This window comes from Rhizopus delemar, genomic scaffold (genome assembly GCF_000149305.1).
Source record: "Rhizopus delemar RA 99-880 supercont3.5 genomic scaffold, whole genome shotgun sequence".
NCBI classification, from domain to species: Eukaryota; Fungi; Mucoromycota; class Mucoromycetes; order Mucorales; family Rhizopodaceae; genus Rhizopus; species Rhizopus delemar.
Window position 1 is genome coordinate 3,161,682 of NW_027137831.1, and position 26,344 is coordinate 3,188,025.

Here is a 26,344-nt window from a genome sequence, read left to right on the forward strand (position 1 = left end):
GTACACACACAAATATATAAATTATTGTTGTTGTTTTCTGGCATTGTTTGCTCTTTTCCTTGCCGCTGGTGGTTTTGTATCACTTGCTATGCTGTTTCTTTTACCTATGATTTGATTAAGATATTTGTGCTAATGTGTTTATATGGCTTTACGTGTCATTGGGCTTGTTGTTGCTGAAGGTGTAGTTGGTGTCGTCGTAAACTGGTTATTAGCAGGGTATGTGGGTTGGTAATGAGGTGTAGTGGGGGGTTGTTGAAGAGCAGCATGCATCTGTTGCTGTCTTATTGCAGCCTGCTGTTGAGGTGTGAATGTCTGTTGGGGTCTTGCACCTGTTTGAGTTTTAACAACAGGTGATGATGCCATATTACGCATAGCTAAATTATGCATTAATTGTAATTTTGATTCTAAATAAAGGGTTTAACTAAAATACGTAGGCTTTTTCATTCTTACCTTCATTATCATTATCTTTGACTAATTCTTGTTGTTTATGAAAAGCAATAGCGCTTAAACTATCTATTTTTTTATGGTTTAAGACATATAAAATATTACTATCATCCTTCGATTTACCTTGTGGTCCTAAGCCTGTTACAATAGAATGGAAAGCAACTTCACCAAGCCTTTCTGCAATATCTGATATCTACATGATGTGCGTCAATGATGAATACATATTAAATATATTCAATCTATTATTTACTTGCAAAATGTGGAATAACTTAGGAGGTAAACCCCATTTATTAATTGGTGAGTCAGGAAAGACTGAATGATGAGGTGGTGTCTTCTTTTTAGAATTTGGGATAGGTTCACTTCTGATAGATGCTCTGTCAATGTATTCTTCAAAGCCTTGACATGAAAAATCCATATGTTCAATCTTCCATATGCCTTCTGATGACATAACAAATTGAGCTATTAAATGTCCAGTAATAACGACCTATCCATAACATAAGCATTGACTATATACGCACACATACAAATATATTATAAATTACCAAAATGCCATTATCATATTTATAAACTATACTTGCTTTAGGACATTCGACATTCATGATACCACCAGGAAAGATATATTCTGCTGTTTTTCCCAAAGTCATTTGAACTGAACTTATACTACACATATACTGAGTATGAAGACATCTTGCTAATAAAGATTGGTTGACCTCTGTATCATTATAAGTATATATCTCATGTATGCATATATACATATTAATCATACCAAATACTCTTCTTTCATTTGATTCGATATTTAATAAACCCAACTTTAAACTACTAGAAGAAGTATAAAAGTCTTGTACAAAACTATCCCAAAATGAACGATCCATCGCCTACGATCGAGGGTTAAAAATGACTGGCTTGGATTTATACAAAATATTTTACTTGTTCACCAGGATTCAATTGTTCTGCAAATTGAACTAGACGTAAAACAGCTTGTCCACTTGTTTGTGTTCTATTCATGCATTTTGGGCTTAAAAAAAAGATATTTTGCAACATAATAATAACAGTACCTTGGCACAGCCATAGTTTTTGTGATGGCAGAAAGTGAATCTTCTGATTTTATAATGGGTGTAGTGGATGTGTTTGGCTTAACCGTTTCCTGTTGTTGTTGCTGCTTTTGTAATTGCTGCTGCTGCTGCTGCTGTTGTTGTTGTTGTTGTTGTTGTTGTTGTTGCTGTTGCTGTTGTTGTTGCTGCTGCTGCTGCTGCTGCTGCTGTTGCTGTTGCTGTTGCTGTTGTTGTTGTTGTTGTTGTTGTTGCTGTAATAATAATTGCTCTTGTTGTAAATGTTGATGCTCTTGACTTCTCAAAAATTGCATTTGTTGTATCTGTTGTTTTCGTAGCATTAATTGAGCTTGAGGTTGAGTTAAATGTTGTTGTTGCATAAGTTGTTGTTGCTGATGGATGAGTTGCTGTTGTTTTATAGCCATAAGTTGCTTCTGTCTAAAGATATGCTGTGCCTGTGCTTGGGCATTAGCATAGCCTTGTGGACCAGATGGTATTTGTGAATGTAAAGCAGAAGGTTGTGGAGTAGCTCCGGCTGCAGAAGGAATAGCAGTTGACATTTTTTTTAAACAGAAATATGTGTGCTTTTTATTTGGTCGAATAAAAGAAAGAAAAGAAACAAGAAAAAAAAATGAAAAAGAAAAAAAAAAAAAAAAAAAAAAAGACAGAAAAAAAATAAATAAAAATAAAAGCTGTATACTCCTTTACTCCAACGTCACAATATTACTAATGGTTGATTGCATTGTTTCCAAGCCAACTTGCTGTCTCCGTTGAATTGATACCAAATGATGACCTCTTTTTCTTTATTTGGGTAGATCTCTGTGCTGCAGTGGATGCACTTTGTGAGGCGTGTAAAGTGAGAGGTAACCTTCGTTTGTGACAGGAAGATCGGGTGGGGTAACTAGACGAAGGGCCCGTACATCGAATGACTTTAGATGAATACTCCTCTGTAGAAGGTATCAGGATGGTAGCTGAGCACAGTGGATGAACATAAATTGCAGGGGGTGGAGAACATGTCTTTTGAGACGAAGCGCTCTTTTGAAATACGCTCGATAACCAACTGAGCGCATTGATTTTTTGTTTTTCTTGCTGTTTCTTTTTTATTTCTAGTTCTAAACGAGCATCGTTTTCTTCTATCTTTTTCACGTATTCTACTTGAAGATCATTAATATTAATCCGAAGTTGGCCCATCTCTTTAAGCATGTCCTGTATCACACCAATCAAACTAGAGAACTCTTCATCCACCAAAGTAATGTTTTTTGAGAGGCCACTAACTTCAGTCATCAAAATATTTTCAATGATCGAATTACTCATGCTACTCAAGTCAAATATATCAAACACTCTACGTAATTTTCTGTTGAGTGCTCTTGTATCCGTTTGCTGTAATCGTTCTAATAGTAAACAGATTTGATGATGCAATTGCCGGCAGGGTGAGACCTCTGGTTCTTTTGGTGGTAAGGATTTTGTCTTGTTGCGTAAATGATAATGATAATGATGATGAACTACTTGCTCAGTACTATTACATGTTGTATTACTCTTTGATTCCTTTGGCCAGATATCTTGGGGATGCTGCTCAGTCATTGTCGTGTTGTCGTCATCGTCAACCTCTTGCTCTTGTTGTTCTAATTTAGCTAATAGATTTGTGACCTCACTGCGGCTTTCGAGTAGCATGTCTCTACTTTCTAGTAGATCCGTTTTTAATTTATTATTGGCTGATACAAGCTCTTTGATAAGATCAAACAAGTGGCTGTTGTTGTTTGTATTATCTACCGTTGGTGTTTGTGGAACATGCTGCAGAGCTTTGCTATCACATAATGATAAGGATGATGTAGACTATAAAGTGTTAATAAGCATCGATGGGCTTTTTTTTTTTTTTTTAAAAAAAAAAAAAAAAAATTACCTTGTTTATATCTTTACGTATTTCATTTTTCTCAATATTTATCAGTTGTTGTTTATCCTGTTCAGAGCATATTGATTCTTTAATAGTTTAAATAAGCCGCAGTATTTGTTTGTTTGTTTATTTTACCATATTTCAATTTTAATTTCTTATATTTAGATTCTAGCAAAAGCTCTGATTTTCTTGAAGCAGCCAATTCTTGTTTCACATCTTCCAATGCTGACATTAAATTATCTTCTCTAATGTCTGCTTGCCGTGCCATTAGTTTACATGCTCTTAATTTTTCAACTTCTTTTGTCTTTGTATTGAGTTCATTGATGAGTTGGTTTGAACGTTGATTACAGGCTTCAGCTTCCAATTGAGTTTCATCCAATATCTGTGGCAAAAATAAATTAAAAGACTTCTTATTAATTGACTTGATTCCTTTGGTTATACCTTTAGCACATACTTTTTGTGTCTTTTGCCATTCCCAAGTCAGCTTATTTTTTTCTTGCTCTAGGTCATGCTTTACTGTATCTGATTGAATGAGCAATTGTTCCAATTCTAATACCCTTTCTTGTGCTTGAAATAACTACGTTTTATGCTTTAATTTCTGTGCAAATATGATTTATACTCGTCATCATTTACTTGATTTTCGAGTCTTGATTTTATCTCAGTGGATTCAGTGACGTATTTCTCATGCTTATGCAATAGACTCTGCCCAATTTCTAATATAAATCAATAAAAAGCAATATATGCATATTGTCCTATTTATAAGTTTACCTGCTGCTAATCGAGCATCTTCTTCTAGTTTTTTTATAGCATAAACGAGTGCTTGTAGATTTTCACAGTTTATTTTGTTACAGCATCGACAAGAATCCAATAAAGGTGTTAACGAGGATGAATCTCTTGTTAGCCAATTCTGAAGTGATTCTTCAATCGATGGCATAAATTGTTCACTTGATGATGGTGCTGTTATTCGACTATTCATACGTTGACGTACTCTTTGTCGGCTTATAAAAGACATTTTTTTTAAAAAAGAAAAAGAAAAAGGAGTAAAAATAAAAAAAATAAAAAGGAATGAAAGCAAGTTTTTATACCAGAAAACCTTTCTTCTTATTTTCCTTTTTTTTTTAGCTTGTTTAATATGTACATTATACATTTATATTAATCAGAAACGTTACACATTATGCAAAAAAGAAAAATGTGCAAAAAAAAAAAAAAAGAAATAGTATGCATACATCTTTTTTATGTTCCTGAAAGTGAGGGAGTGTATAATATGTCTATCTGCAAAGTTGATCATGAGGGAGTTTATTGCCTCTTAAAAATTCGGTATCCAATTCAGCTCTTGGTAAATTATTCCAAAACACCAGCTTTTTGTTTTCTCTTCTTTCCACTGACTCACATACATTGGAATGAAACATCCAAAAGTGGCCATTATTACAAGACTCTAAACATTGAGTACATGGTGATACGACATGGTATCCAATCACATTACCACTTTCATTATTATTTGTTATTTTGCTTATTTCAAAAAATATATGTGTATGTGTATTTACCATTTCAAGCATGCCACATCACGTATTCTGCAGTGACAGGATCGTGTTAAATAATCTTTTTCTAATACATACATACTATATTGAACAATATGAGCCTCTTCATGTTATCGTCATTTACACCAATTTACCTTTGAGAGGGTGTATCTGTACTGTAGAGTTCAATACGTGTATCTGCCAATAAAATGGCCTTCATACTTCGAGCACAAACAACAGTATGACAGTGTTTACACGCCAATTTATAAACTGGTTTAATGGGTGCCGCATATCCCGAGGGATCATATCTTGTTCTTCTTTGCGCATGAATGGCTGAGGGTGGTGTCATGACCGTAGTTCTTGAACGAGGGATTCTTAAAGCTGGGTATTCCATTGTTTTTTCTTTTAAAAAATAAAGTAAATAAAAAGAGAGAGAAAATGTTTATTATTTGTATAGTACATCACAATATTATTACATTCGGGAAGTTTTTTTTTTTTCTGTACAGAGAATATTTAGGAAAAAAAAATCTCTTTAAAATTATACCAGTTTTGATATAGATGATACAATTACAAACTATACTAAAGTCGTAGTATTCGACACAAACGTTGCAAAAGATGTCGGTCGATCGGATGATGTTTCATGACTTGACATCTTTTTTAATGTTGTATCATTACCAAGCGTGCCAACTGATAAAGGGCGCTCAATCTGTTTTTCTTCATCAAAGTAACGCAGACTGATGGGAAAATCAAGACCTGTACCCCGCATGGGTATCGGCATAAACCAAAGCATCGGATGATTACCTAATACGGCCGATATATTTTTACAGAGACCTTGATCATATGGTTTCTTTACATTCTGTATTCTTCCCATGCCCTTAATAGTCAGTGATCGTCCCTTTTCCCATCCTTCAATCGTGGTTGTGTTAGTCGTGATGCAGTAAACATGGTAACCTGTCAGGATGCCTACAGTTACCATGACAATAGCAAGGCATATCAAGTTGACGGAAAGAAAGCCGATTTCTAAAGAACGAATCATGACAGACTTTGCTATCAATTATAAATAACTGCTCACTTTTTTTTTATTCTTTTTGCTTACGTTGTGTAAGTTCTTTATGATTTGATTTGTTCTACAGCAAAGTAAAACAAAAATATAGATTGAGGAGATATCCACAAACACAATAAACCGAATAAAGTGACAGTAATTGAAATAACCAATACAGTTATTCACCCACGGACAATGGTGATCCATTTTTAGCACACATCGTTTACATACCGAACAATGATGGGCCCTTGGCGGTTTATGGTTATCACACGTCTTACAAAACCTAGGTGTATGTGTTGATTTTTTAACTTCAATGTAAGCTTGTTGTCTCGGTGCCTATTTAACTGTTAATTACTTTATTTCTGTGATTGAATATGTTTATTTACGTATCGAATAGGAACTGATCCTGGATTTGTAAAACAGGCAAGAAAATAATGAATAAATAACATGCCAATACATAGGTTGAGTGGAACAAGTATACATATTGTTTGAAGCAGGTTGAATGTTGCTGTAAGATAAGGCCAAATAATAAATATTTGTGAAGTGTAGGCAATAAATACAATCATTAAAGTGACAGTGACAATCGTAAGTAGTCCTTTGATCTTTGCTATTATACTCATATTATGATTATTAACAGTAACGAATTATGCAGTAAAATAAAATAAAAATAAAAAAACCAACCAAAAAAAAAAAAAAAAAAAAAAAAAAAAAAAAAAAGGAAGGGAAGAAAAAAAAGTGCTCCTCATTTTTTTTGTCAATTAGTTGTATCACTTTTTTTTTTTGAGAGACACCTTATTTCCAAAACCTCTTAGCGGATTACCTAAAAATATTAGCGCACATTCAAATGAAAAAGTAACACACGAAGAAAACATTATTGTACATTTTCTGGTCAAATCACTTCCGTTGTTATTTTGAACAGTTCGATTTTCTCAAAGTAGCACAATAAAGTCATTCAAAAGAAAAAGAAACGCTTATTAGAAACAATAAATTCTGGAAATAGAATCAGAGGAGTCATAGTTATAAAGGATAATACAACAGGAGAGAGATGGAAGAAAGGCAAGCTTTTATTTTTTTGGTGTTACACATTTTGAGAAAATATATTTTCTGAAAGAGGTGAATTATGCAATTTTTTTTTTGTTTTTTGTTTTTATCTTTATTATTGGTTAAGAAGAAGAATAATAAGTGATACAAAAGTGTAGGTGATTACTCTATTAAAGGCGCTAAACAAAGGAAAGGGATATAAGGGTTTTTTTTCTTGGGCCAGCTGTACAGAACTGAAGTTAGGATTCTTCAAATAGTTGAGGGAAAAATCCAGACAGCCAAAAAACCATTCAATATACGTAATAATGCATCGGACATGCCGAGCTGCCCCTAGAGGTTTTCTAATGGGTCAAAAGAGGAAAATAGACACTTTCCAGAAAGTAAATTCGTCTTCATAGAAAACAAATGTGCAGTGCGGCTGGTAAATTTGGTCCGTTTTGAAAAAAATAAATGGCGATTTCCGAAAAATTAACGGCGGTCATCTAAAAATAAATAGCCTCATCTGGATTCTCCAAGCTCCTATGCTCTCGATTTTATGCTCAAATAGTTCGGCCATAAATGGAATATGGCATAGCTATCAACTGCTTCAGTCACACTCAGCTGAAATCTTTAGAATAGACACAAGGCAAATGCATATGTAAGATTTAAGATGCGGCTAGAAAAACATCTACCAAGGTGATGCTCCATTTGACTAAGCTGCCCATAACGAAGAAAGAGTAGCTATCCTGCAAGCCCAATTCTTCTATCGTTCATTATCTTTACCTGAGAACATGCTGCTGTGTCGCTTAATGCTACACATACAGTACACAAGAGGTCATCAATGGTATAAACTATCAAAAAACTGCTCTGTCGAGATTGATGCCGCCGCCAATAACCGACTTCGATACCCGAGGCTTTAGAGCAATAAAAAAAGAAATTCCTCCACTCTAACCTTGAAAAACAGATCCAAGGTAAGAACTCCAGACTACTATCCAGCAGTCGACCCTATCTTGTGGCTACCAATGACTCATGAAGAAAGAAGTCGATGTTTACAATGGCGCCTTGGTTGGTTGCCGGGTGGGGCTCCCAAACCCTGCCCCTCGACATCCCAACAACGACCTGCCAAGACGTCACACCATCAGCTGCCTAAATATGCATCGCCGTCTCTGTATGCCTGAAACAATGGCTGACCCTATATCTTTTCTTTTGAATATACTTTCGACACGCAAATTTGTTCCCTCTAGTATTGCTTTGTCCTGGACCTGTCGATGGCCCGTTATATGTTCTATCCTCCATGAATTAGATCAGCTACAACACTATACAACCATCCCATGCAAGACACCTCATGGCCAAAAACTAATTGAATGGCTGAAACAATTCAACTAACTTCGTATGTCTCTCTATGCATCCTACTTTCCTTTCTCATTTTTTACCCTTGAGCCTGAAGGGGTTTTTTTTTCTAAACATCAAACCTCCAAATGGATTGATCTGGTCCGGGCAAACACTTATTTGTTTTATTTTTTAGCGCTCAATTGGACCTTTAATAAAACATAACGTTTAAACAAAAATAAATCACGCTACCTGGAAAATGATCGACCGTTTGTTAGCAAATGATTGTCGTTTTCGAATTTACTCTGTTTCTTAAAAATACAGTTTGTCAGTTCATTTTAAAATTGTCATATACGTATAAGTGAAATGTGTATTAAAGTAAGCAGCTAATTAGAGGTTTGTTTTGTTATAACGGTTAAAGATTTGGCGCTTGAAGTATATACAGAATCCCTGCCGATCACTGAGATGTACGTTGTTACACGCATCTGCAATTCTTTGCAACAGATTTTCTTCATTCATCAACCTACGACGCTTCATTTTTCCTTTTACAAGAGCTCAAAGCTGCTCAACTGGGTCCAACTCTAGCGAATAAGGAGGTAAATACATTACTTTATAACCTCTACTCTCAATTTTTCTTATCATTGGATGGGATTTATGAATAATGCAGTTATCCATTACGAGATAACTAAACTATGGCCTCCGTTCAAGTCCATGATATCAAGAAACTCATGCATGAATTTTACAAAATGAGCAGTGGTTGTACCCTTTAGTACTCACTTGTTGCTCTCACTACTCTCCTCAATGTCATCGTACTCTTTAGACGTTTCACTAGTATTATTAGTAAGAGTAAGCTTTCCATCAAGTCTTTATTGTTAAAAAATTGTGGCCGCTGCAATATAGTGTTGTTTAAAGAGATTCCAATCAAGATCAACAACAGCCTTTTACCTATAACGATGGAAGTTTTTGTTTTGTTCAACACCAGCCAAGAACTCAATCCACTTCTGCATAAATTCAACATCATCACTGTTTTTCTGCTTGCCCTTGTGACTAGTCTGATAAAAAGATAACAAATTTGTAACAGTTAACGAATGGCATTTACTATCAATTTACCTTTTGCTTCTTTCTATCTCTCTCTACTGTTTGATTGACTGTTATATCTCTGCCAGTCTATAACAATTATGAGTAAATCTTTCAAATAATAAGGAATGATTTTAAATATGATTCTCTTTTTCTATAAAAGATTTTACAAGTATTTCTGATTGTACATGCTTTAAAATTGTTAGGCTTACTTTATTGGGTCTAAGTAGTTTATAAATATGTGAATTTTATAAAGTGTGAAAGAGGGGAAAAGTAAACAAGCCAAGAGACGTGTGTAAGTTTTTAAAGTATTAGACGCAACTAGACATTACTATTTATGTATTTGGTGAGATTAGAATGTTTTAATGTTGTGTTGTAACATTTCAATACTTATGTTGTAATAGTTGCCCTTCACCAAAAGATAAAATGCCAGAGTGAGTCAACATAGTATGTGATATTATAAACAAGAGCTTGCATGCTGTAATGTTGTTAATATTAGAAGAACTAGATATATATGGATCAGAAATAGGTGTACTTGAAACAGAGCTGAAAGTTTTCATTAATCGATTGATGTGTTATTGACAACTGAAGGAATATTTTTCGCATCGTCTTTAACAGTTTGTAAATTTTCCACAAAACTTTCTTGATTTTTTCAGTATCTTTGTCACTGAAATATCTTTTATATTTTTTTAATGTCCAGTCTGAAGCAGGTGTATCGCAAAAGTGCTTCAAGTACTTGTTTATTGTTTTGAAAGTTGCTTTATAAGTGGCTAAATCTGACATGTAGGGAAACTCTTCATCTTAGTAACTAAATAAATTGAAAAAAAAAGAAAGAAATCAAATTTCTATCAATCAAGTGATTATACTGTTAAACATTTTGTTGCTTTCAAGGCGTTTTCTACGTAAGAAAATTAAACATTACCCCTCTATTTCCTTTTTTGGGCTTCATAGTGGGTGAAAAAGATAGTACAAAGGAAAAATACAAATTGCACTAGCGAAAAATAAAGATTGCACAGTAGAGAGGCTCTTTATTCTCAAAGATCCTCCAAATAGGCGTTGTTGTTAATTACCTTTTGACATTTCAAATACTGCTTATTATTTTAATTTTTTATTTTTAGCCTTCCATTGTAAGAAAAAAAAAAACCGAGATATAAAAAATCATCAAGTCAATTTTCAAATCGTAATGTTTGTTCAATGATTGCTTCTTTCCAGTGTAATATCTTGTTTATTTTGTTTAATGTGTTCTACTAATGATCTTGGCGTGGTTGGGCATTGGAAGTTGACATGTATTTTTCTGAAATGTGTGTCGTTGTAAAAAAAATAATTCTTTAAGCTAAATTTGGTTATCTAATTAATTAAGCATCAACATTGCTAGCTCATCATGTTAAAGTACACTAATAAAATTATAACCATGACCACAAAATACAGTATCTGCTTTATTTTATTTTCTTTTTCTATTCATTTCATATATACTTCGAGGCAAATTAGTAATAATGCTCATCATTTTGGAATATAGCTCGCCGATGTCAGATGCTTCTTTGCTTATTGTGGCATCGGTTTTGATGCCACGGGAAAAATCAACAAATGCTATAGACACTTTTTGTCGTTGGCCTTTAACAACACACCGTCCAATTTACATCGACTGATTTGGCAGTACATGTTTTCTATCCACTCTAACACAACTACATCATTGTTCGCTAAAAATAATTAATCAATGATATAGATGATAGTGTTTATGCACGCGGTACGTTCACGAGTTGCTTGAGTTATAGGGTTTTAGGAGTATCCATCAAGTCAAGGCTATTTAGAAAAAATCAGGGATGAACTCTTTTCTTTTTTAGTCAAAGAATACCATACTTACAAATGACAAACAGTTGTCTCGATGAAGCCAGCATCTTGATCCAGAACTAAATTAAAAGTTTCCTTAAATCCCACTTGATAAAGAGTACGTCTAAATGAGATTGTTGCAAGCTTTGGGAGACAAAGAGCAGTAATCAGCTTTTGAGCACATTCTGTCAGTTCAACATCAGGTAAAGAAGCGTACTGAATGATTTCTTGATGTTTTTCTTGGCCAAACTGTTCTTTTATCATCGACAGTACACTGATTGAGCTTAAATCCAAGACTCCCAAACAGCCAACTTTTATTTAATATACAGTAGTAGCCCTATTTAAGGGTGTCCGATTTAAGGGTATTTTGCTGGTAGCATAGGCCTGTTTCACCAAACTTAATGATATCTACAGGATCATATAGCCCAAAAAGTTCTTTTATCTTCCTCAATTCGTTCTGAATGTTTTCAGAAGTCAAGTTGAGGATAGCGTGTTGTTGTTAGACTTTTACCAATTTTGACAACATTAATATTACTATATAACGTTTCAGCATTGTTGAGAATGTTTGATATAGTCTGTTGGGCAAGTAGTTGACCTAAATTGAATTTCTTCATAGCCCATTCACCTAATTCTGTTTGATTAAGCTGGCCAGTAGCATCTTGATCCAAAAGCTCAGTTTTTGAGAAAGAAAGACGTACATATTTATTATTAGATATTTTTTTATAAACAAAACCTAAACAGAGAAAATAAATTTTGTTGTCCTATATTTATTCTCATCAAAATTATTTTGAGTCTATGACTCGTATATTATCCTTCCAGCAACTTTGATCAAGTCTTAAGCAAGTTTTGATTCGTTAATGTCCTTATACAATAACCAAATCTATACCAACCGACAGTGGCCTATGTGGAAACATGTTGTATAAACATGTCTATAATGTAGCTACAATACATATTAAGTGATTTCAATTTTTTAGCAGCTACGAATTTTGATTTAAGGGTGGATATTCCAACAATTTTGGCCGCTCTTAAATAGAGCGAATACTGTATTTCCGGGGCAATATCTTCGCAGGGTGTTATCAACATTAAGATGAGAGTGTCCTACGAACAAAATTCTAAGAAAAGAAAGATTACAGACGAGCCAAAGGCAAAGAAGACAGGAGAAACTGTTTTTGACCATTATTTCAATTTCATTTATGGTACTTTGGACGTGCTTGATCGACATGAGCAGTTTCGAGGTCATTATCTTATTATAGATAATGCTCCTATACAGGTCTCAGATCAGATTGAAAAGCTAATTATCAGTCGAGGATATAGATGTGTGTATTTTCTACCATATTCTCCAGAGCTTAATCCTATCGAGCAATTTTTGTCTGTGGTTAAGAGTAAAGTGAAAAGAGAAAAACTATTGAAGGAGGAAACCTTGGCTTTGAGAATAGCTGATGCTTGTAATAGCGTCTACTTGGAGGATTTTCGAGGATACTGTCGTTATTCTGACTCAAGTTTACAACTACGTTTGAATAAAGAGCTTATTTTTTTTGCACAGACCTCCTTCATAAAGATATGATGTTGTCATTTGCTACAGTTGTAATGTATCCAGCTATTTTCATTCAGGTATCATGGTGAAAAATGATTAAAAAAATACACGTAGAAAGACTGGAACTTGTTAATAATAAAACTATATTCATACAAGATAAATGTTTTATCTGAACCCAAGGTCTTCAAAATATTTTGTTGTACAAGTAGAGGAGTTTAGTTTTAAAAGACGTTCGGAACTCTTGACCTTTTAGAGTTCAAGCCTCGTGCGAAGTAGCTATAGTCGTTTTTGCTTTCTGTTTATAGAAAAGAAAGCAGAGAGTCAGAAAAAAAATAAAAAGAAAGAAACTTTAAAGAATAGGGTGGATTTTTTTTTTTTTAAAAAAAAAAAAGCATAAAATTAAATAACAATTTATATAGTTAATTATGATCTCTGACAAACAGTTTCTATTCTTCTTCCGATATCAATTCCATAATCAGCTTGAATTCAGGAATATCTTGTAATTCGCCCAATTTTATTTTGTTTCCTTTTGTAATCGCATCTAAAGCAAGTTGAATTGCTTCCTTTTCGGTTTGACCATTCATCCACTTCATGTATTCTTGTCTGGATAAATCATAAACTGTATTAGGTAATATCAAACCTTTGTTAGACGATTGTGATCGAACTATGAGATGATGGATCAAGATAAGCTTAGATAGGTCTGATGTATGATGTGCAGCTGTGAGCTGCGCAGAATCCAAAAAGAGTAAGGGTCTAAAGGTCCTGAGGGCTTTGTAGGCCCCTGCCAACTGTTCCATCTTGGCTCCATATTCACTCAAAAATTGACTGATGGTGAATTCAAGCTCGGCCATGTCTCCTGCTAATTTCAATTTGCCCGCCTCACTCAAGGGGCGGATCATACTAGCTTGGAAAATAAAGACTTCAAGTATATGTTGACCGATGGCCAATGACCTTACAGAATATTACTTTACATGAATAGTGATTATTTCGTTTTATAGCTTACCAAGCTTTGGGTTCGGCGCCGCAAGAGAGATGCTGAAGGATATGTGTATGGTAGTATCGAACATGGTTAGCTAATTCCTTCATGTAATTACTCTTTTCATCATTTGGTTCAAAGTTTCGACGTAATTGCCCTGAAAAGCTCTCTTGGTGCATATTTAACAATACTTGTTCTGAATCTTTCTTGATCAAGTCTACTAGACGTGTGCCAATTTTCTGCATCAATACGTGACATCCCTATTAAATCAAATAAGTATAAACAATAGGGCAGAAAGAAAAAAGAAAATTATACCTCTACTCCTTCCTTCATAATTTCAGCGATTTTTTCTGGGTATTCTTCTAATATTTTCCATATAGACTGATGCATATAATATAATATATTCGCTATTTCTATATTTATATTCAAGTAATTCGATATTGCCGAATTAGAGCCATTAGTATAAATTGGTTGCTCATTGGATGGAAGCTAAATTTATGCATGATAAATATAAGGCCATCTCTCCTTTATGTATACAAACCAGATTTTCACATTTTGTACAAAATGAACTGAGTGCCTTGACTGCATTTTTAGCTATCTCTTGAGCTAGATGAGGTTCGACAGATGCTACTTCAAGTTCACTAAGACAAAAAGATTAATAGAACCACATACAAAAAAGTTTATGTTCATTTAATAACGTACTGTCCAATAATTCGTGTCATATTGATTGCATTGCTTCGTGTAGGCGGTGATCTGGTAAGAGCACCATATGCAGGAAACGCTGCGTTGACACCATCAAACATTTTTTGCCGAGACTTTGTGACAAAGCCAGTTTGAAAAGCATAAAAACTATGAAGCATAATCACATATTCTGGTGTTTGTGAATAATCTGAAAGAGGCGTGCCATTGTTAAGTGCAAGACGAGAAAAGAAATCATGCAAGAGTTTGAGCAGTTTAGGATAATCTCCAACAAATATAGTGTGAAGCAAAGTAGATGCTCTAACTGCATGTTTTAATTCCTTTTCAAAATTGGCTGATAACACTTGCCAAAAATAACTTGCAAGGCTACTGGCATCCAATGACTAAATATATATATAAATGAATGTGTTGCTATTTCTTTGAATACATGATTTTTTACTTTGGCTACTTCATCTAAAAACGATACTTGAGTCAAAGAATCTTTTTTGATCTCCAAGACTTTTTCTAAATTATAGATCTTGATACATTGATCTCCCATGCTCTTCATCAATGTCTCCATACGTTCCCACAAGAGATGTGTCCACTGTGTTGTATTCTTTGAGGCATTACCCATAGTGCTTTTTTGAAGAGATTGAATATCAACTACTTGTCTAATCTCCTGAATCAAATCATCCAACATTGTTTGAATAAGCTTCTGAAGTCTCTGACCCATCTCTTTCATGTTGTAGAACACTTGCAGACCTGCTGCCATCTTTGCTTGATTTTGGTGCTCTATTCCTTCCTTCAACAATTCATTTGCCTCTTGTTCAATACGCTTTCTTGATTGTTGTATTGCTGGTAATGCATGAGTAACAATATCTATACCATCAAAATCACATTCATTAATCACCGTCTCGAGTTCATACAAGATCAATGCTGCTGTTGGGATATGATCGGCCGAGGAAGAAGAGATGGATGATGATAGTTGTGTTTCAAGTCGACGTCTAAGGATGATGAATCTGTATAATTTTCGTAATAAATCGCAGGTAATTTGCAAATTCTCAAACTGTCTCGAGTAGTAAGATAATTGCTCATAAGGATGACGAATTTTAAGTGCTAACCTATGTGTATATTAATATGGATTAATAGTGTTTTTTTTCTTCTTCTTTTTTTCCTTTTTTTTTACACTTGAAGAGAATCATTTAAGCCATCAATGTCGAACTGAATGGCATCAATAACTTTTTCGAGATCTTTCATACCAACTGGTTGCCTTAGAAGAATTTCATAGTTGGCAGCAACCTAGTAGATTTCTTTTAAACACATTTTTTTCTTATCTTTCTTTTTTAGTACCTGTTCCTGAATTTGCTTATTCAACATGTCCAGGCTAAACGTCAATTTTGAAAATGCTGCACTAATTTCGCTTTCATCTCCTTCCATTTCTGATTTTTTGACTATAGCATCCACATGATTCCTGGCGTCAAAGTCACTAGCTAGAAACGTGTCGTAGTCTTGAAACATACATAAAAAGACTATTTAACACTTTTGTTTGAATTAAGAAAAAACATGGTAAATTACCAATGTACTTGTTTGTATCATGAGTAATATACTTTGTTGTTGGCATCAGAGTTTAGAAAAAAGAAGAAATCCTAGCCATTACATAATTATACACTGGAAATAATGACTTTGGTAAGTTTCGGAGTCTCATCAAAAGGATAAAATGGCCTCGGTGAGACTCCGAAACTTACCAAAGCCTTCTTGTAATTAGCCATTATGATTTCATTTAGAAAGCTATGATGGGCCATCAAGCTTTTTATATTTCTATCAGAGGAAACTATGGCTACACCAAGCTCTTCTGGCTTTCTTCTTTAAATGGGCTGCCAGTATTTCGTTAAAAAAAAGTATTTAGGTTTTAGATTGAAATGGAATTTCATAAATCAATCACTATTGTACATTATAATGAAAAAGAAATTGACAGGACTAAACCAAGACGTACAGTGATGAATATTAATTCATGAATTACTCTTTAAAAAAATTGAACTATTTACATTTACTTTCATATGAAAAGAGACCTACAAAGCAAAATAATAAAGAATTGGCAAACTCAGAAAGGTTCAACTTTGAGCAATGTTAATTATAGCTATACAGTAAACATTAATTTAATTATATCGAAACGACTGGCGTTATGATTCATTATACAGCAAGTTACCACTTGCAAAAAAAAAAAAAAAAAAAAAAAAAATAGCTCAATTTTTAAGCTATACTTAACCTGATTATAGTATGGGTTCAAGCCACAAACATTCTAAATGGACATAGGGTATGTGCTGGACTCTTAAAAAGAGCGATCAAGCCTTTTCACTTGTAGGATCATCTATTTTCTTTGGGGATCCTATTTATATCATCGAACCAATCAGATTCCAGAGACATTGTAAATGTGTGTCCGCTAAGTTAAGAATAAATTTTTTTTCTTTGGTCGACTAGCTTTTTTTTTTTTCTTTTTATATTTCCCTTAAAGAAACAAGCGAGAGAGTTACTTATTTTCTTCCGTAGTTTTTTTTATTTATATATACACCCATACACTTTTTTTAATCCCCAAAGAAAAAAAGAAGAAACCACAAAAGTATTTAGTATAACCACTTTTGTTTTTATTTAATTTCTACTACTATAACTTCCCATTGAAAGAAATGACAGACAACAATAAGCCAACAGTTGTAGATGACTTTTTCTCGGCATTATTTGCCAATGATAATAATAAACTGAATACTAAGGAAACAATAATCGAAGAATCCAAAGAGCAAGAACCTTACCCTCAAGACCCATACCAACGTTTACAGACTTACCAAGAACAGCAGCAGCAAGAACAAGCATTACAACAACATCAAGAGATGAAACAAATTAAAAAGCCTGCTAGTGTTAAAAAGCATGAAAAGGAATTAGATGAGTTTGATGAGTATTCTTTACTTAGTAGTAAACGCAAGCTTGATGGCACTGGTCATCAAGCAGCAGCAATAAAAAAAAGAGCGACAGCTGCGCCTGAATCAACCAATATATTGTCAAAGAAAAGCATTGATTGGAGTGATGTTTCTCCTGAGTCCCGTATGCTGATTCGTCAATTGCCTAATCGAGTTGATAAAGAAGATGTGATGGACTATTTTAGTACTTATGGTGAAGTCCTTGAAGTTGTCTTTAAAAACGCATTTGGCTTTGTTCAGTTTGATAGTCCTTTTGCTTGTGCTAATGCTGTAAAGTGTGAAAATGGAAAGAAATTTAAAGGCGTTGTTTTAGGTAAGCATAAGGTCTGTTTGAATGCTGAAAAAAAACTAAAAGAAATCTATAGAATTAGAAGTATGTCGTACAAAACCTTATTTTGCTCGTGAAGATGATAAACACCGTCAAAAATCAGGAAGAGGAACAGGATTCGGTATGAGTAATAGAGCAAATGGTAAGAATCACCGAAGAAATGAAGATTATCATCACAGACGACTAGAAAATCGTCAGCCGCAAACAAAACATATTGATGATAGCGAATATGATCCCAGTCATCCTGAAATGAAAGTTCCATTGGTTAAGATTATTGCGTGGAATAATGTCTCAAAACAATTCATTTCGTACATTGAAAATGAATTTAGAAAGAAAAATGTTTCTGTTGTCACGGTTATTTTACAGTATCCAAACACTAGGGAATCACTTTTAAAGCAAATGGTAAGAGAAGGTGTAAAGGCTGTGGTTACTATTAACCGTGACCTTGAGAGTCAAAAGAAAGTTTCTCTTCAAGTATTCAGTCCAGACGAAGCTGGTACTGGTGTTAGATTTGATGGTAAGTACCCTTTTTGGAGATGATGCTCTTTATTAACCTTATGATAGAATACGATAGTATAATGGGTGAACAAGCTGCTGAAATTGTCTTACATTCTATGCCTCATTCTGTCCCTGAGTCCACATACCAACCTTCTGCTGCTATTCCTGACAATAATTATACAGCCTCTTCAGTTGCCCTTCCTATGTCTGCACCAGCAGCAACTACTCAATCACTAGACTCAAATACCCTTGCAGTTTTATATAATATGCTGCAAGCTAAGCCTAGTCCTGTGAGTCAATACCATCAGCCTAGTGCTGTTTCTACTCCTTCTATGCAATATCACACACAGTTGCAGACACAAATACAACAACAACAACAACAGCAACAGCAACAACAGCAACAACAACAACAACCAACTGTATCTCAATTACTGGCTACATTAATGAACGGACTCAATCAAAGTAATCAAACCTCTCATTACACTTCTTCAACTATGAATGGAAATTACACTGCTTACTCTTCATCCCAAGCATCTATTCCAGTCGCGCCTCAGAACATATCACCGCCTCAACAACAACAGCAACAACATAATATTGCACAGTTACTGAGTACAGCAATGAATGGTAATCCCCTTTTGGGACATATAGTAGCAAACCAAGCTTCTGCTGCTAATAACAGCAACGCGATAAATGATAATAATCAACTAAGAAACATTCTTACCAATTATCAATTATTGACCTCTCAGTCGTCTCCAAATCATGGACGAGTTACTACCGCATCTGCTACCCCTACTTCTACAACCGTTGTTAACAACGATCCTTCTGCTACTATTCCAAATTCTAGCTCATATAACCTTACCACGATGGCAAGACAATGATTTTTAATCAATTAATAATAATCACTATTGTTCCTCACTCTGAGATCCAAAAAACAAAAACTTTTTTATAGTCGTTCCACACTCACTTTGAGGATTCCATAAACATTTTAACTGAAATTTTTTTTGAAGTCCTTGCTAAAAAAAAGCTCATAACTACAGCACAATTCCAAGCCTAGAAATATAGCTTTTATTATTCAAAATTAACCTTTTTGACTTACTTTGGGTATTTTTACTTGTTAGCTAGTCTGAACATTTATTTGTCTTTTACAAATTTGTATTTTTTTTTATATTATCCAAGATCTGTTGAATATCACAACACCCTATAGCGATGTACCTTCGGAACGTATATATTAACTTCATATTGCAAGTGGGGTTCCTACTCATAACTTGATCCTACCCATAACCTGATTGTTGTTATTGAGAAACAACCTTCAACGGACTTGTATGAAACTGTTAGTCCGAAATGACCTCAGTTTAAAAATAAAAAGAAGCTCATGAATACATCACAACATTGGAAACCCAACAGAGTTACTTGTAACCTTTCAAAGACACATGGAACTATAAAAAGAAGCACTATTTTTGCTGAAGGTTTCTCATATGAGCAATCCATATCCGTTTTTTAATGACGTATTGTCATATTTTTATTTTATTTACAATTTTAATCTCGTAATGATTTGCAAAGTTTACAAAGAAAATGTTGAACGATTCAACTGATGAAATCATACAGAAAAGGTATTTGCAGTGGTAAATGATGTTAAGGTTCAGAAAGCTAGTTAGCAACCTGTAATAATTATGCTACTAAAGTATGTTAATAGCTATTTGAAAGCACAGGAAATGATGAGTGCAAAAGCAATTGCAAATATCCTGGTATTTTGAAGTTATACATTTAACAGCAGCATAGCTCAGATACAATTTCTAAAAGATTGCAAGAGCAAGGTGAGGAGGAAGACAATTTGCTGTTTGATCATAAAATGCAAAAAATTCGGCAGAAGCTTAGCTCTTGAAGTTAGGCCACAATCCTCTCTTTCTTTTTTTTTGCAATCACAATGATACTATTCCAATAGCTTCAAGTACATTAAATTTTAAATAGTGATGCTCCTGAACAGAAGCTCCTATTAGCAAGATATGAAGAATGGCTCCATCCATCCATAATGAATGATCATACATCTAGAGGGTATAATTTCTTGACTAACCAAATTATGATTGCAGGGATATGTTGATCAACCACAAAGGCCATTTATAACACCATCTCCTTCTGCACCAATTTCATCATGTGCAGAGCTATAACCACATTAGTATGTTTGAACATACTTGCATGAATAGTGCATTGAAAGAAATAATCAGAAACCAGGATCATAAGACTATGAATGATAAACTGGCAAACATACTAAATGAAGATTAGCAGATTTCTCCTTAGATGCGCTACGTACCTGTTAGATTGCTCAGTGGCGCCATAATACTTGAAGGATTTACAGCGTTGCTGATCAATTGTGTAGAACTGTATGCTCGTCTTAGTAACGTTGATGCACATTTTGAACCATACACCAAAGATACATTACAACTCATACTTCTTTGCCTCTGTCTTGTGCTGGTATGCGTAGCAAATCGGTCAGATCTGTTATCAGCGATGATAATAAATCAAGAAAATTAAAAAGTGGAACAATAATGTCGAATAATGTAGTTATTTTTAATGCTTTGTTAAAATCAAATACTGTAAGCATCTCTATTACATCAATTACATATGTCATATTTTGACATGTCCATAATATACAGCATTATTGTTTTGGACTAAATATAAATGTGTTTAGATATGGATAAATCCTGGCCATTAATGACTACATTGAATAATATATTTCAGTTCATATCTAGATAAGTTGTAATTAATACTAGTTTATAAACTCTTATGTTAAATCATATCGCACATAACTATCTTTTGTCATCTAATCTTAGGTCCTGATCAAATTAATATAGATGACCTTGAAATCTTTAATAAATGTATTCAGATTTAGAACTGGTGTTCAGTTTCATCAATTATCCGTTATTTTTATATTTAAAACAATTCAGGACCACATACCATTGACATGTTCTCTCCTCCCGCGAATTATTTCCTTCTCAAGCACCTCACCTGGAAACATCATTCTATAGCCATCGCCAGTAATGCCTTTTCGCCCCATTGGACTTATTCCACCGGTTCACTTTGCCTGGTTCTACCTCGAAATCTAATCCTTTAGACGCCCTAGTGATTAAAGCAATATCCAGTACAGGTGACCTTGTTGACACCTAACTGGCCCACGAACCCACGACTCTATAGTTACATCTCGTCCAACAAATGACGACATGCCCAAAAATACTCTTCAACCGCATTCTCCTCACAAATAGCCTTGGAAACTAACAGTTAACACAGAATAATCATGGTTGAATGATGCTTATCTGACATTTGTTGCCAAATGATTTCAAGCCAATCCTACATTAAGCAAGGACGTGGTTCATCCACAGTCAGTCAGTCCTACCACTCAAAAACTTCATATTTCATGCTACAACTGTTTACATACTGTTTCTCAAAGCCACTCACGCAAAATTACTTCTATCGGCCCAATATTGGTCATACGATGTCAATCCTGCACTCTGATACCTCTCCTCTTTGGGGTCCACAGAATAACCAGCATACGATCTCCTCACTTTTAAGACAGCATGTGTTGTTGGTCACTATTGGCTTCCTTCAGCCATCAGACTTCGAACAAGTCGCTTTGAATCAATGCGAAGTCTTTACCATCAATGTACTCCATTGGTTGTCGTCGCTCCAAGGAAATTTAGGGAGGACCGTACATCATAAAGACCACCACAATTCATGTCCTGTACTTTGTTTCTCAAGTATGGTCACCATTCCCCTCTTGTTTATTCATCCTGTGTTGCCTGGAATGGCAACCAATCCATTATTTCACACTCTCCCCGATTTCATAGCATAAATCAGCGCGGAACAAATGTCTAAGTATATTCAACGTGTCATGAGCCAGTTAACGCTCTTCTTCCGAAAGCTCAGGCATCGAGATTCCCGCTGGTCAATGCTGTTAGTATTGGTTTCGACAATATCATCCTGCAGGACAACAAGCCATTCTATCAAATGTTCAACCAGTTTGCTCGTGTTTCATTGGCAATTCCAGTAAATATTTCTACGGGAACTCTAAGCTCACAATCAAAATCAATGGACTCAAAGTACGATATAACAAATGGGGTTTTTTAAATGAAAACATTCGCTGTATTTTAAAAGGCAATACAAACATCTTTTACCAAGGAATTCGCTGCTATGGAGAAATGACACTTTTCAATATTTATTCTCCAGTGGGATCGCTCATATGAGAAACCTTCAGCAAAAATAGTGCTTCTTTTTATAGTTCCATGTGTCTTTGAAAGGTTACAAGTAACTCTGTTGGGTTTCCAATGTTGTGATGTATTCATGAGCTTCTTTTTATTTTTAAACTGAGGTCATTTCGGACTAACAGTTTCATACAAGTCCGTTGAAGGTTGTTTCTCAATAACAACAATCAGGTTATGGGTAGGATCAAGTTATGAGTAGGAACCCCACTTGCAATATGAAGTTAATATATACGTTCCGAAGGTACATCGCTATAGGGTGTTGTGATATTCAACAGATCTTGGATAATATAAAAAAAAATACAAATTTGTAAAAGACAAATAAAAATATAAACTTCAATTCAAATTGAGAGTAGAATGACTGTATTTAGTAGTCCCCCTTTTTTTTGCATAACCATTACGGTTAAATTCTATCCCGATTATTGAGTTTTTGATCTGTTCTGATTGGCTAAATAGTGTTATTAGTAAACATGAATGACGCGAAAAAAAAAAAGCAGCTCCGAGTATAAAGATGTATAAAAAAGCCATTAAAGTAAGGTTCTTTTCTTTTCTTTTCTTTTCTATAATTAAAAGTAAATCAATAAAAATGGTTAACGCTGTCGCTGTTCTCAAGGGAAATGATGTTTCTGGTGTCGTCAAGTTCTCTCAAGCTTCTGAAAACGACCCTGTTCTCGTCGAAGCTTCCTTCACTGGTTTGAAGCCTGGAAAGCATGGATTCCACATTCACGAATTCGGTGACAATACCAACGGTAAAAAAAAAAAAAATCCCGAGAAAAATGATGTATTGAACAAAAACATAGGTTGTATCTCTGCTGGTCCTCACTACAATCCTCACGGTAAGACTCACGGTGCTCCTGAAGCCGAAGTTCGTCACGCTGGTGACTTGGGTAACATCACTGCTTCTGCAACTGGTGAAGCTACCTTGAAGATTGAAGACTCCCACTTGAAATTGATTGGTCCTTACACCATCATCGGTCGCACTGTTGTCGTTCACGCTGATGAAGATGACCTTGGTCTTGGTGGACACGAATTGTCTGCTACTACTGGTAACGCTGGTGATCGTTTGGCCTGTGGTGTCATTGGTGGTAAGTTTTGAATATAAATATTTTTTTTACGTGATTTCTAATCCTTCTTGCGTGTAGTTACCAAATAAAATGCTTGAATACCCATTTTAACATCAACTTTAAAACACGATTATGAATAATAAAACTAGTTTTATTCATTTTTCTTTTCATATAATGTCATTTTTTCTAGTGTTCTTTGCAGTAAATATTATAGACAAATGCATTGAGAGGGAAAAGCTTGTAATAAAAAAATGAATACAAGTTGACACTTTTTTTAGTTAAGGTGGGAAAATTGGACTATTAAAAAAAAGTTTTTTTTTTTTTTTTTTTTTTTTTTTTTTTTTGAACAATAGAAACACCATTATTCAGACTTCAATGTATTCACATGCATTTGATTTTATGAACAAAGATATATTGTCCATCTATAAACTGAGTATCTATGGATAGAGCTTACCAGTTTTGGCAGAAGCCTTTCTATACAGTCAACATTCATTAAAGCAAGTATACTTATGGTTGAAAGAGTATTGTTCACTTGTAGTCAATAAGCATATGGGTATTGAAATGTCCATTTAGCTTCATGGAAACAGTTTGGTACATAATTGAATGGCTAGTAGTAATGTTCTTGTGATATTGTATCACTTGTTTCCATACAAATAAGTAAACGTCATTTTTTGAAAGTGTTATGTCTTTTACTGCGCACAGCTTTTTATTTTTTTTTTAAACAAAAAAAATGCAAAATGCATAGATAAGTGTTACCTATCGTTTGAGAAAATAAATAATTTAACTTTTTATCGAAATCGAAATCTAATAGCAAGCAAAAGCTTGTTTTTTTTTTTAAAAAAAAAAGCAAAATCTCAAGCTTTTGATATTTACAGAAAATAGATAAATTAGTCAGCATAAAACTGCATTCAATTTACTTTTTCTGTTTATGCTTATTACATGTATGCTTCTTATTCTTTGTCCTCTTTTTGAGCTTATTTTTGGTTCTTGAGCTGCAAAATCCGTATGAATGTCCTTCTCGAAATCCCTGCTTGTCTCGATTCGCTCTGTTCTATCATTGGCTTGAGGAATTATTATGAAGAGGCTAAAGTATCTAGGAAAGCATCTTGAACATGCTTTCCAATAGGTTGTTAAAGATAATGACAAGTCTTTTTGCTTGTATCATCTGGACATTATTTAAGTTGACTAACAGTTTACGTTATGTAGGATCTAGAGATTATTATATGCGTTTAGCGAGCATCATTCTGATATACAATGACCTAATATAACATAGATTTATATAAAGATACAGGACTTTTGAAAAGACCTACCTTTTCAGACAATCGGCATTGGCTTACAGTAAAGAACATTCTTTCACTAAAAGGAAAATAAAACGTAATTTGACAGAGAAAAACAGCAGATTTGACATTCGATTACATATTATCCATTTATTGATTTCAGTGTCAAGATGGCAAATTCAAGCAGAAACTGATGGTGATAAACTGACGTCTATTTAACAAGATTTTTGAATCAGATGGAGAATATTTCCAAGAACGGGTGAAAAAGGACATGAGTGTAATCACCCTTGAAGATTTGCAAAAAATAAGCGCTTCAGATATGAAAAAGAGTATTGGGTTTACATGATTATATAGAATAAGTTATAGAATGATTTATTATACATTAGTTTAAGGCCATTTTAAGATCTCCTTTTTGATTTCATTATCCCACTTGTTACATGCATCTTCTTGACCTGGAGTTTCACACAAATTGGCAACATCCTTTGCAACCCATTTATCCAAAGTACCCACAATGGAAGTGACAAGTCTAGCAACGTATGTTTCAACTGATTTATCCTCACTCAATTGCCCCACACCGTGATTGGCCAAGGTGCTATAGATAGATTTACGGGTATCTTTCACCAAGCTTCTGACAAGGATACCACTATCAAATGAAGCATATTCTCCGAGTTGTTTACGCATACGTCCAATACAACGTTGTTTTACTTCGTCTAAAAAGTGGCAAATAGAAGGTGGGTTGCCACAACGATAGTCCATTTTTTCACCTGAAAAAAAAAATTAGATGCTTCACTTGCTCACTCTTCATTCAAACTTACATTCTTCAATTGTCCAACTTTCACCAGGAGGTGGCATCTTTCTAGTCAATCTCTTTGGGTTATTACAATCTCCCTTATAAGGAAGTTCTTCATTAAAAATCACTTGATAAAATCCCTCAGCCAACCTGGGCTTAGATGTGGCCACTTTGACAAAATTTTGAAGACTTGAATGAATAGCGTTTTGCATGTCTTGAGTGAGTTCTGTTGATGGCACTTGATCTGTGATTTTAGTGGGAATTCTAACTTTTTGAATGGAACTGGTCAATTGAGATTCTAAGCTGTCAACGCTCATTTGAACAACAGGTGTATAATAGTCAGCAAAGTTTTGAGATACACCTCTTCTACAGTCCATTTCACAACCAAGGACGGCTGTGGTCATGGTTAAAAATATAGCAATTGTTTTGACCAACATTATTATTATTAAGGAATAAAATAATAGAAAAAAAAAAAAAGTGTTTCTTTTTATAAGACAAAAAAAAAATAGTAGTGTGTTTCCAAAATTAAAATTCAATTGACTATAAATAGAAACAAAAACAATTTTTTTTAGTACTTTTTCAGCCTAGAACAATTCTCTATTTTTTTTTTGTACTTACATTTTCGATACAATGTCGTTGAACATTTTCAAATACTTTTAATAACTTTCTTCTTGCACCAATTGTATGAACACCAGCATCTATCATGTCTTGATCTGACATACGAATGACTTGTTTCCAATCTAAGCCAATGAATGCATGTCCATATTTGTGTAGCCTCAAACTT

At 34.3% G+C, this 26,344-nt stretch overlaps 10 protein-coding genes across 10 annotated transcripts; 2 read left to right on the forward strand and 8 right to left on the reverse strand.

Moving 5' to 3' along the window:
- Positions 1–138: 138 nt before the first annotated feature.
- RO3G_07933 (uncharacterized protein) lies at positions 139–2,053 on the reverse strand (the record flags this gene model as incomplete). Its single annotated transcript, XM_067662523.1, has 8 exons — positions 139–374; positions 451–513; positions 568–637; positions 695–903; positions 1,019–1,156; positions 1,211–1,319; positions 1,372–1,459; positions 1,500–2,053. The coding sequence occupies 8 exons, from the start codon at positions 2,051–2,053 to the stop codon at positions 139–141; spliced, it is 1,467 nt and encodes a 488-aa protein (XP_067518624.1).
- Positions 2,054–3,300: 1,247 nt separating this feature from the next.
- On the reverse strand, positions 3,301–4,396 carry RO3G_07934 (uncharacterized protein; the record flags this gene model as incomplete). Its single annotated transcript, XM_067662524.1, has 5 exons — positions 3,301–3,326; positions 3,520–3,766; positions 3,902–3,961; positions 4,018–4,097; positions 4,153–4,396. 5 exons carry the CDS (start codon positions 4,394–4,396, stop codon positions 3,301–3,303), a joined length of 657 nt encoding a protein of 218 aa, XP_067518625.1.
- Positions 4,397–4,924: 528 nt separating this feature from the next.
- On the reverse strand, positions 4,925–5,937 carry RO3G_07935 (uncharacterized protein; the record flags this gene model as incomplete). Its single annotated transcript, XM_067662525.1, has 4 exons — positions 4,925–5,003; positions 5,057–5,303; positions 5,446–5,475; positions 5,577–5,937. The coding sequence occupies 4 exons, from the start codon at positions 5,935–5,937 to the stop codon at positions 4,925–4,927; spliced, it is 717 nt and encodes a 238-aa protein (XP_067518626.1).
- Positions 5,938–9,065: 3,128 nt separating this feature from the next.
- On the reverse strand, positions 9,066–9,559 carry RO3G_07936 (uncharacterized protein; the record flags this gene model as incomplete). The annotated part of the gene is made up of 3 exons (XM_067662526.1): positions 9,066–9,120; positions 9,238–9,339; positions 9,540–9,559. 3 exons carry the CDS (start codon positions 9,557–9,559, stop codon positions 9,066–9,068), a joined length of 177 nt encoding a protein of 58 aa, XP_067518627.1.
- A 1,576-nt stretch (positions 9,560–11,135) lies between these two features.
- RO3G_07937 (uncharacterized protein) lies at positions 11,136–11,460 on the reverse strand (the record flags this gene model as incomplete). The annotated part of the gene is made up of 2 exons (XM_067662527.1): positions 11,136–11,169; positions 11,231–11,460. The coding sequence occupies 2 exons, from the start codon at positions 11,458–11,460 to the stop codon at positions 11,136–11,138; spliced, it is 264 nt and encodes an 87-aa protein (XP_067518628.1).
- Positions 11,461–13,176: 1,716 nt separating this feature from the next.
- On the reverse strand, positions 13,177–15,821 carry RO3G_07938 (uncharacterized protein; the record flags this gene model as incomplete). Its single annotated transcript, XM_067662528.1, has 8 exons — positions 13,177–13,681; positions 13,734–13,966; positions 14,022–14,087; positions 14,248–14,347; positions 14,409–14,788; positions 14,845–15,505; positions 15,571–15,683; positions 15,735–15,821. The coding sequence occupies 8 exons, from the start codon at positions 15,819–15,821 to the stop codon at positions 13,177–13,179; spliced, it is 2,145 nt and encodes a 714-aa protein (XP_067518629.1).
- A 1,244-nt stretch (positions 15,822–17,065) lies between these two features.
- On the forward strand, positions 17,066–19,057 carry RO3G_07939 (uncharacterized protein; the record flags this gene model as incomplete). Its single annotated transcript, XM_067662529.1, has 3 exons — positions 17,066–17,666; positions 17,719–18,198; positions 18,246–19,057. The coding sequence occupies 3 exons, from the start codon at positions 17,066–17,068 to the stop codon at positions 19,055–19,057; spliced, it is 1,893 nt and encodes a 630-aa protein (XP_067518630.1).
- Positions 19,058–20,277: 1,220 nt separating this feature from the next.
- Positions 20,278–20,588, reverse strand: RO3G_07940 (uncharacterized protein; the record flags this gene model as incomplete). Its single annotated transcript, XM_067662530.1, has 2 exons — positions 20,278–20,338; positions 20,488–20,588. 2 exons carry the CDS (start codon positions 20,586–20,588, stop codon positions 20,278–20,280), a joined length of 162 nt encoding a protein of 53 aa, XP_067518631.1.
- Positions 20,589–23,015: 2,427 nt separating this feature from the next.
- RO3G_07941 (copper/zinc superoxide dismutase) lies at positions 23,016–23,582 on the forward strand (the record flags this gene model as incomplete). Its single annotated transcript, XM_067662531.1, has 3 exons — positions 23,016–23,178; positions 23,230–23,514; positions 23,572–23,582. 3 exons carry the CDS (start codon positions 23,016–23,018, stop codon positions 23,580–23,582), a joined length of 459 nt encoding a protein of 152 aa, XP_067518632.1.
- Positions 23,583–25,157: 1,575 nt separating this feature from the next.
- RO3G_07942 (uncharacterized protein) lies at positions 25,158–25,964 on the reverse strand (the record flags this gene model as incomplete). Its single annotated transcript, XM_067662532.1, has 2 exons — positions 25,158–25,534; positions 25,586–25,964. The coding sequence occupies 2 exons, from the start codon at positions 25,962–25,964 to the stop codon at positions 25,158–25,160; spliced, it is 756 nt and encodes a 251-aa protein (XP_067518633.1).
- Between the last annotated feature and the right edge of the window lie 380 nt (positions 25,965–26,344).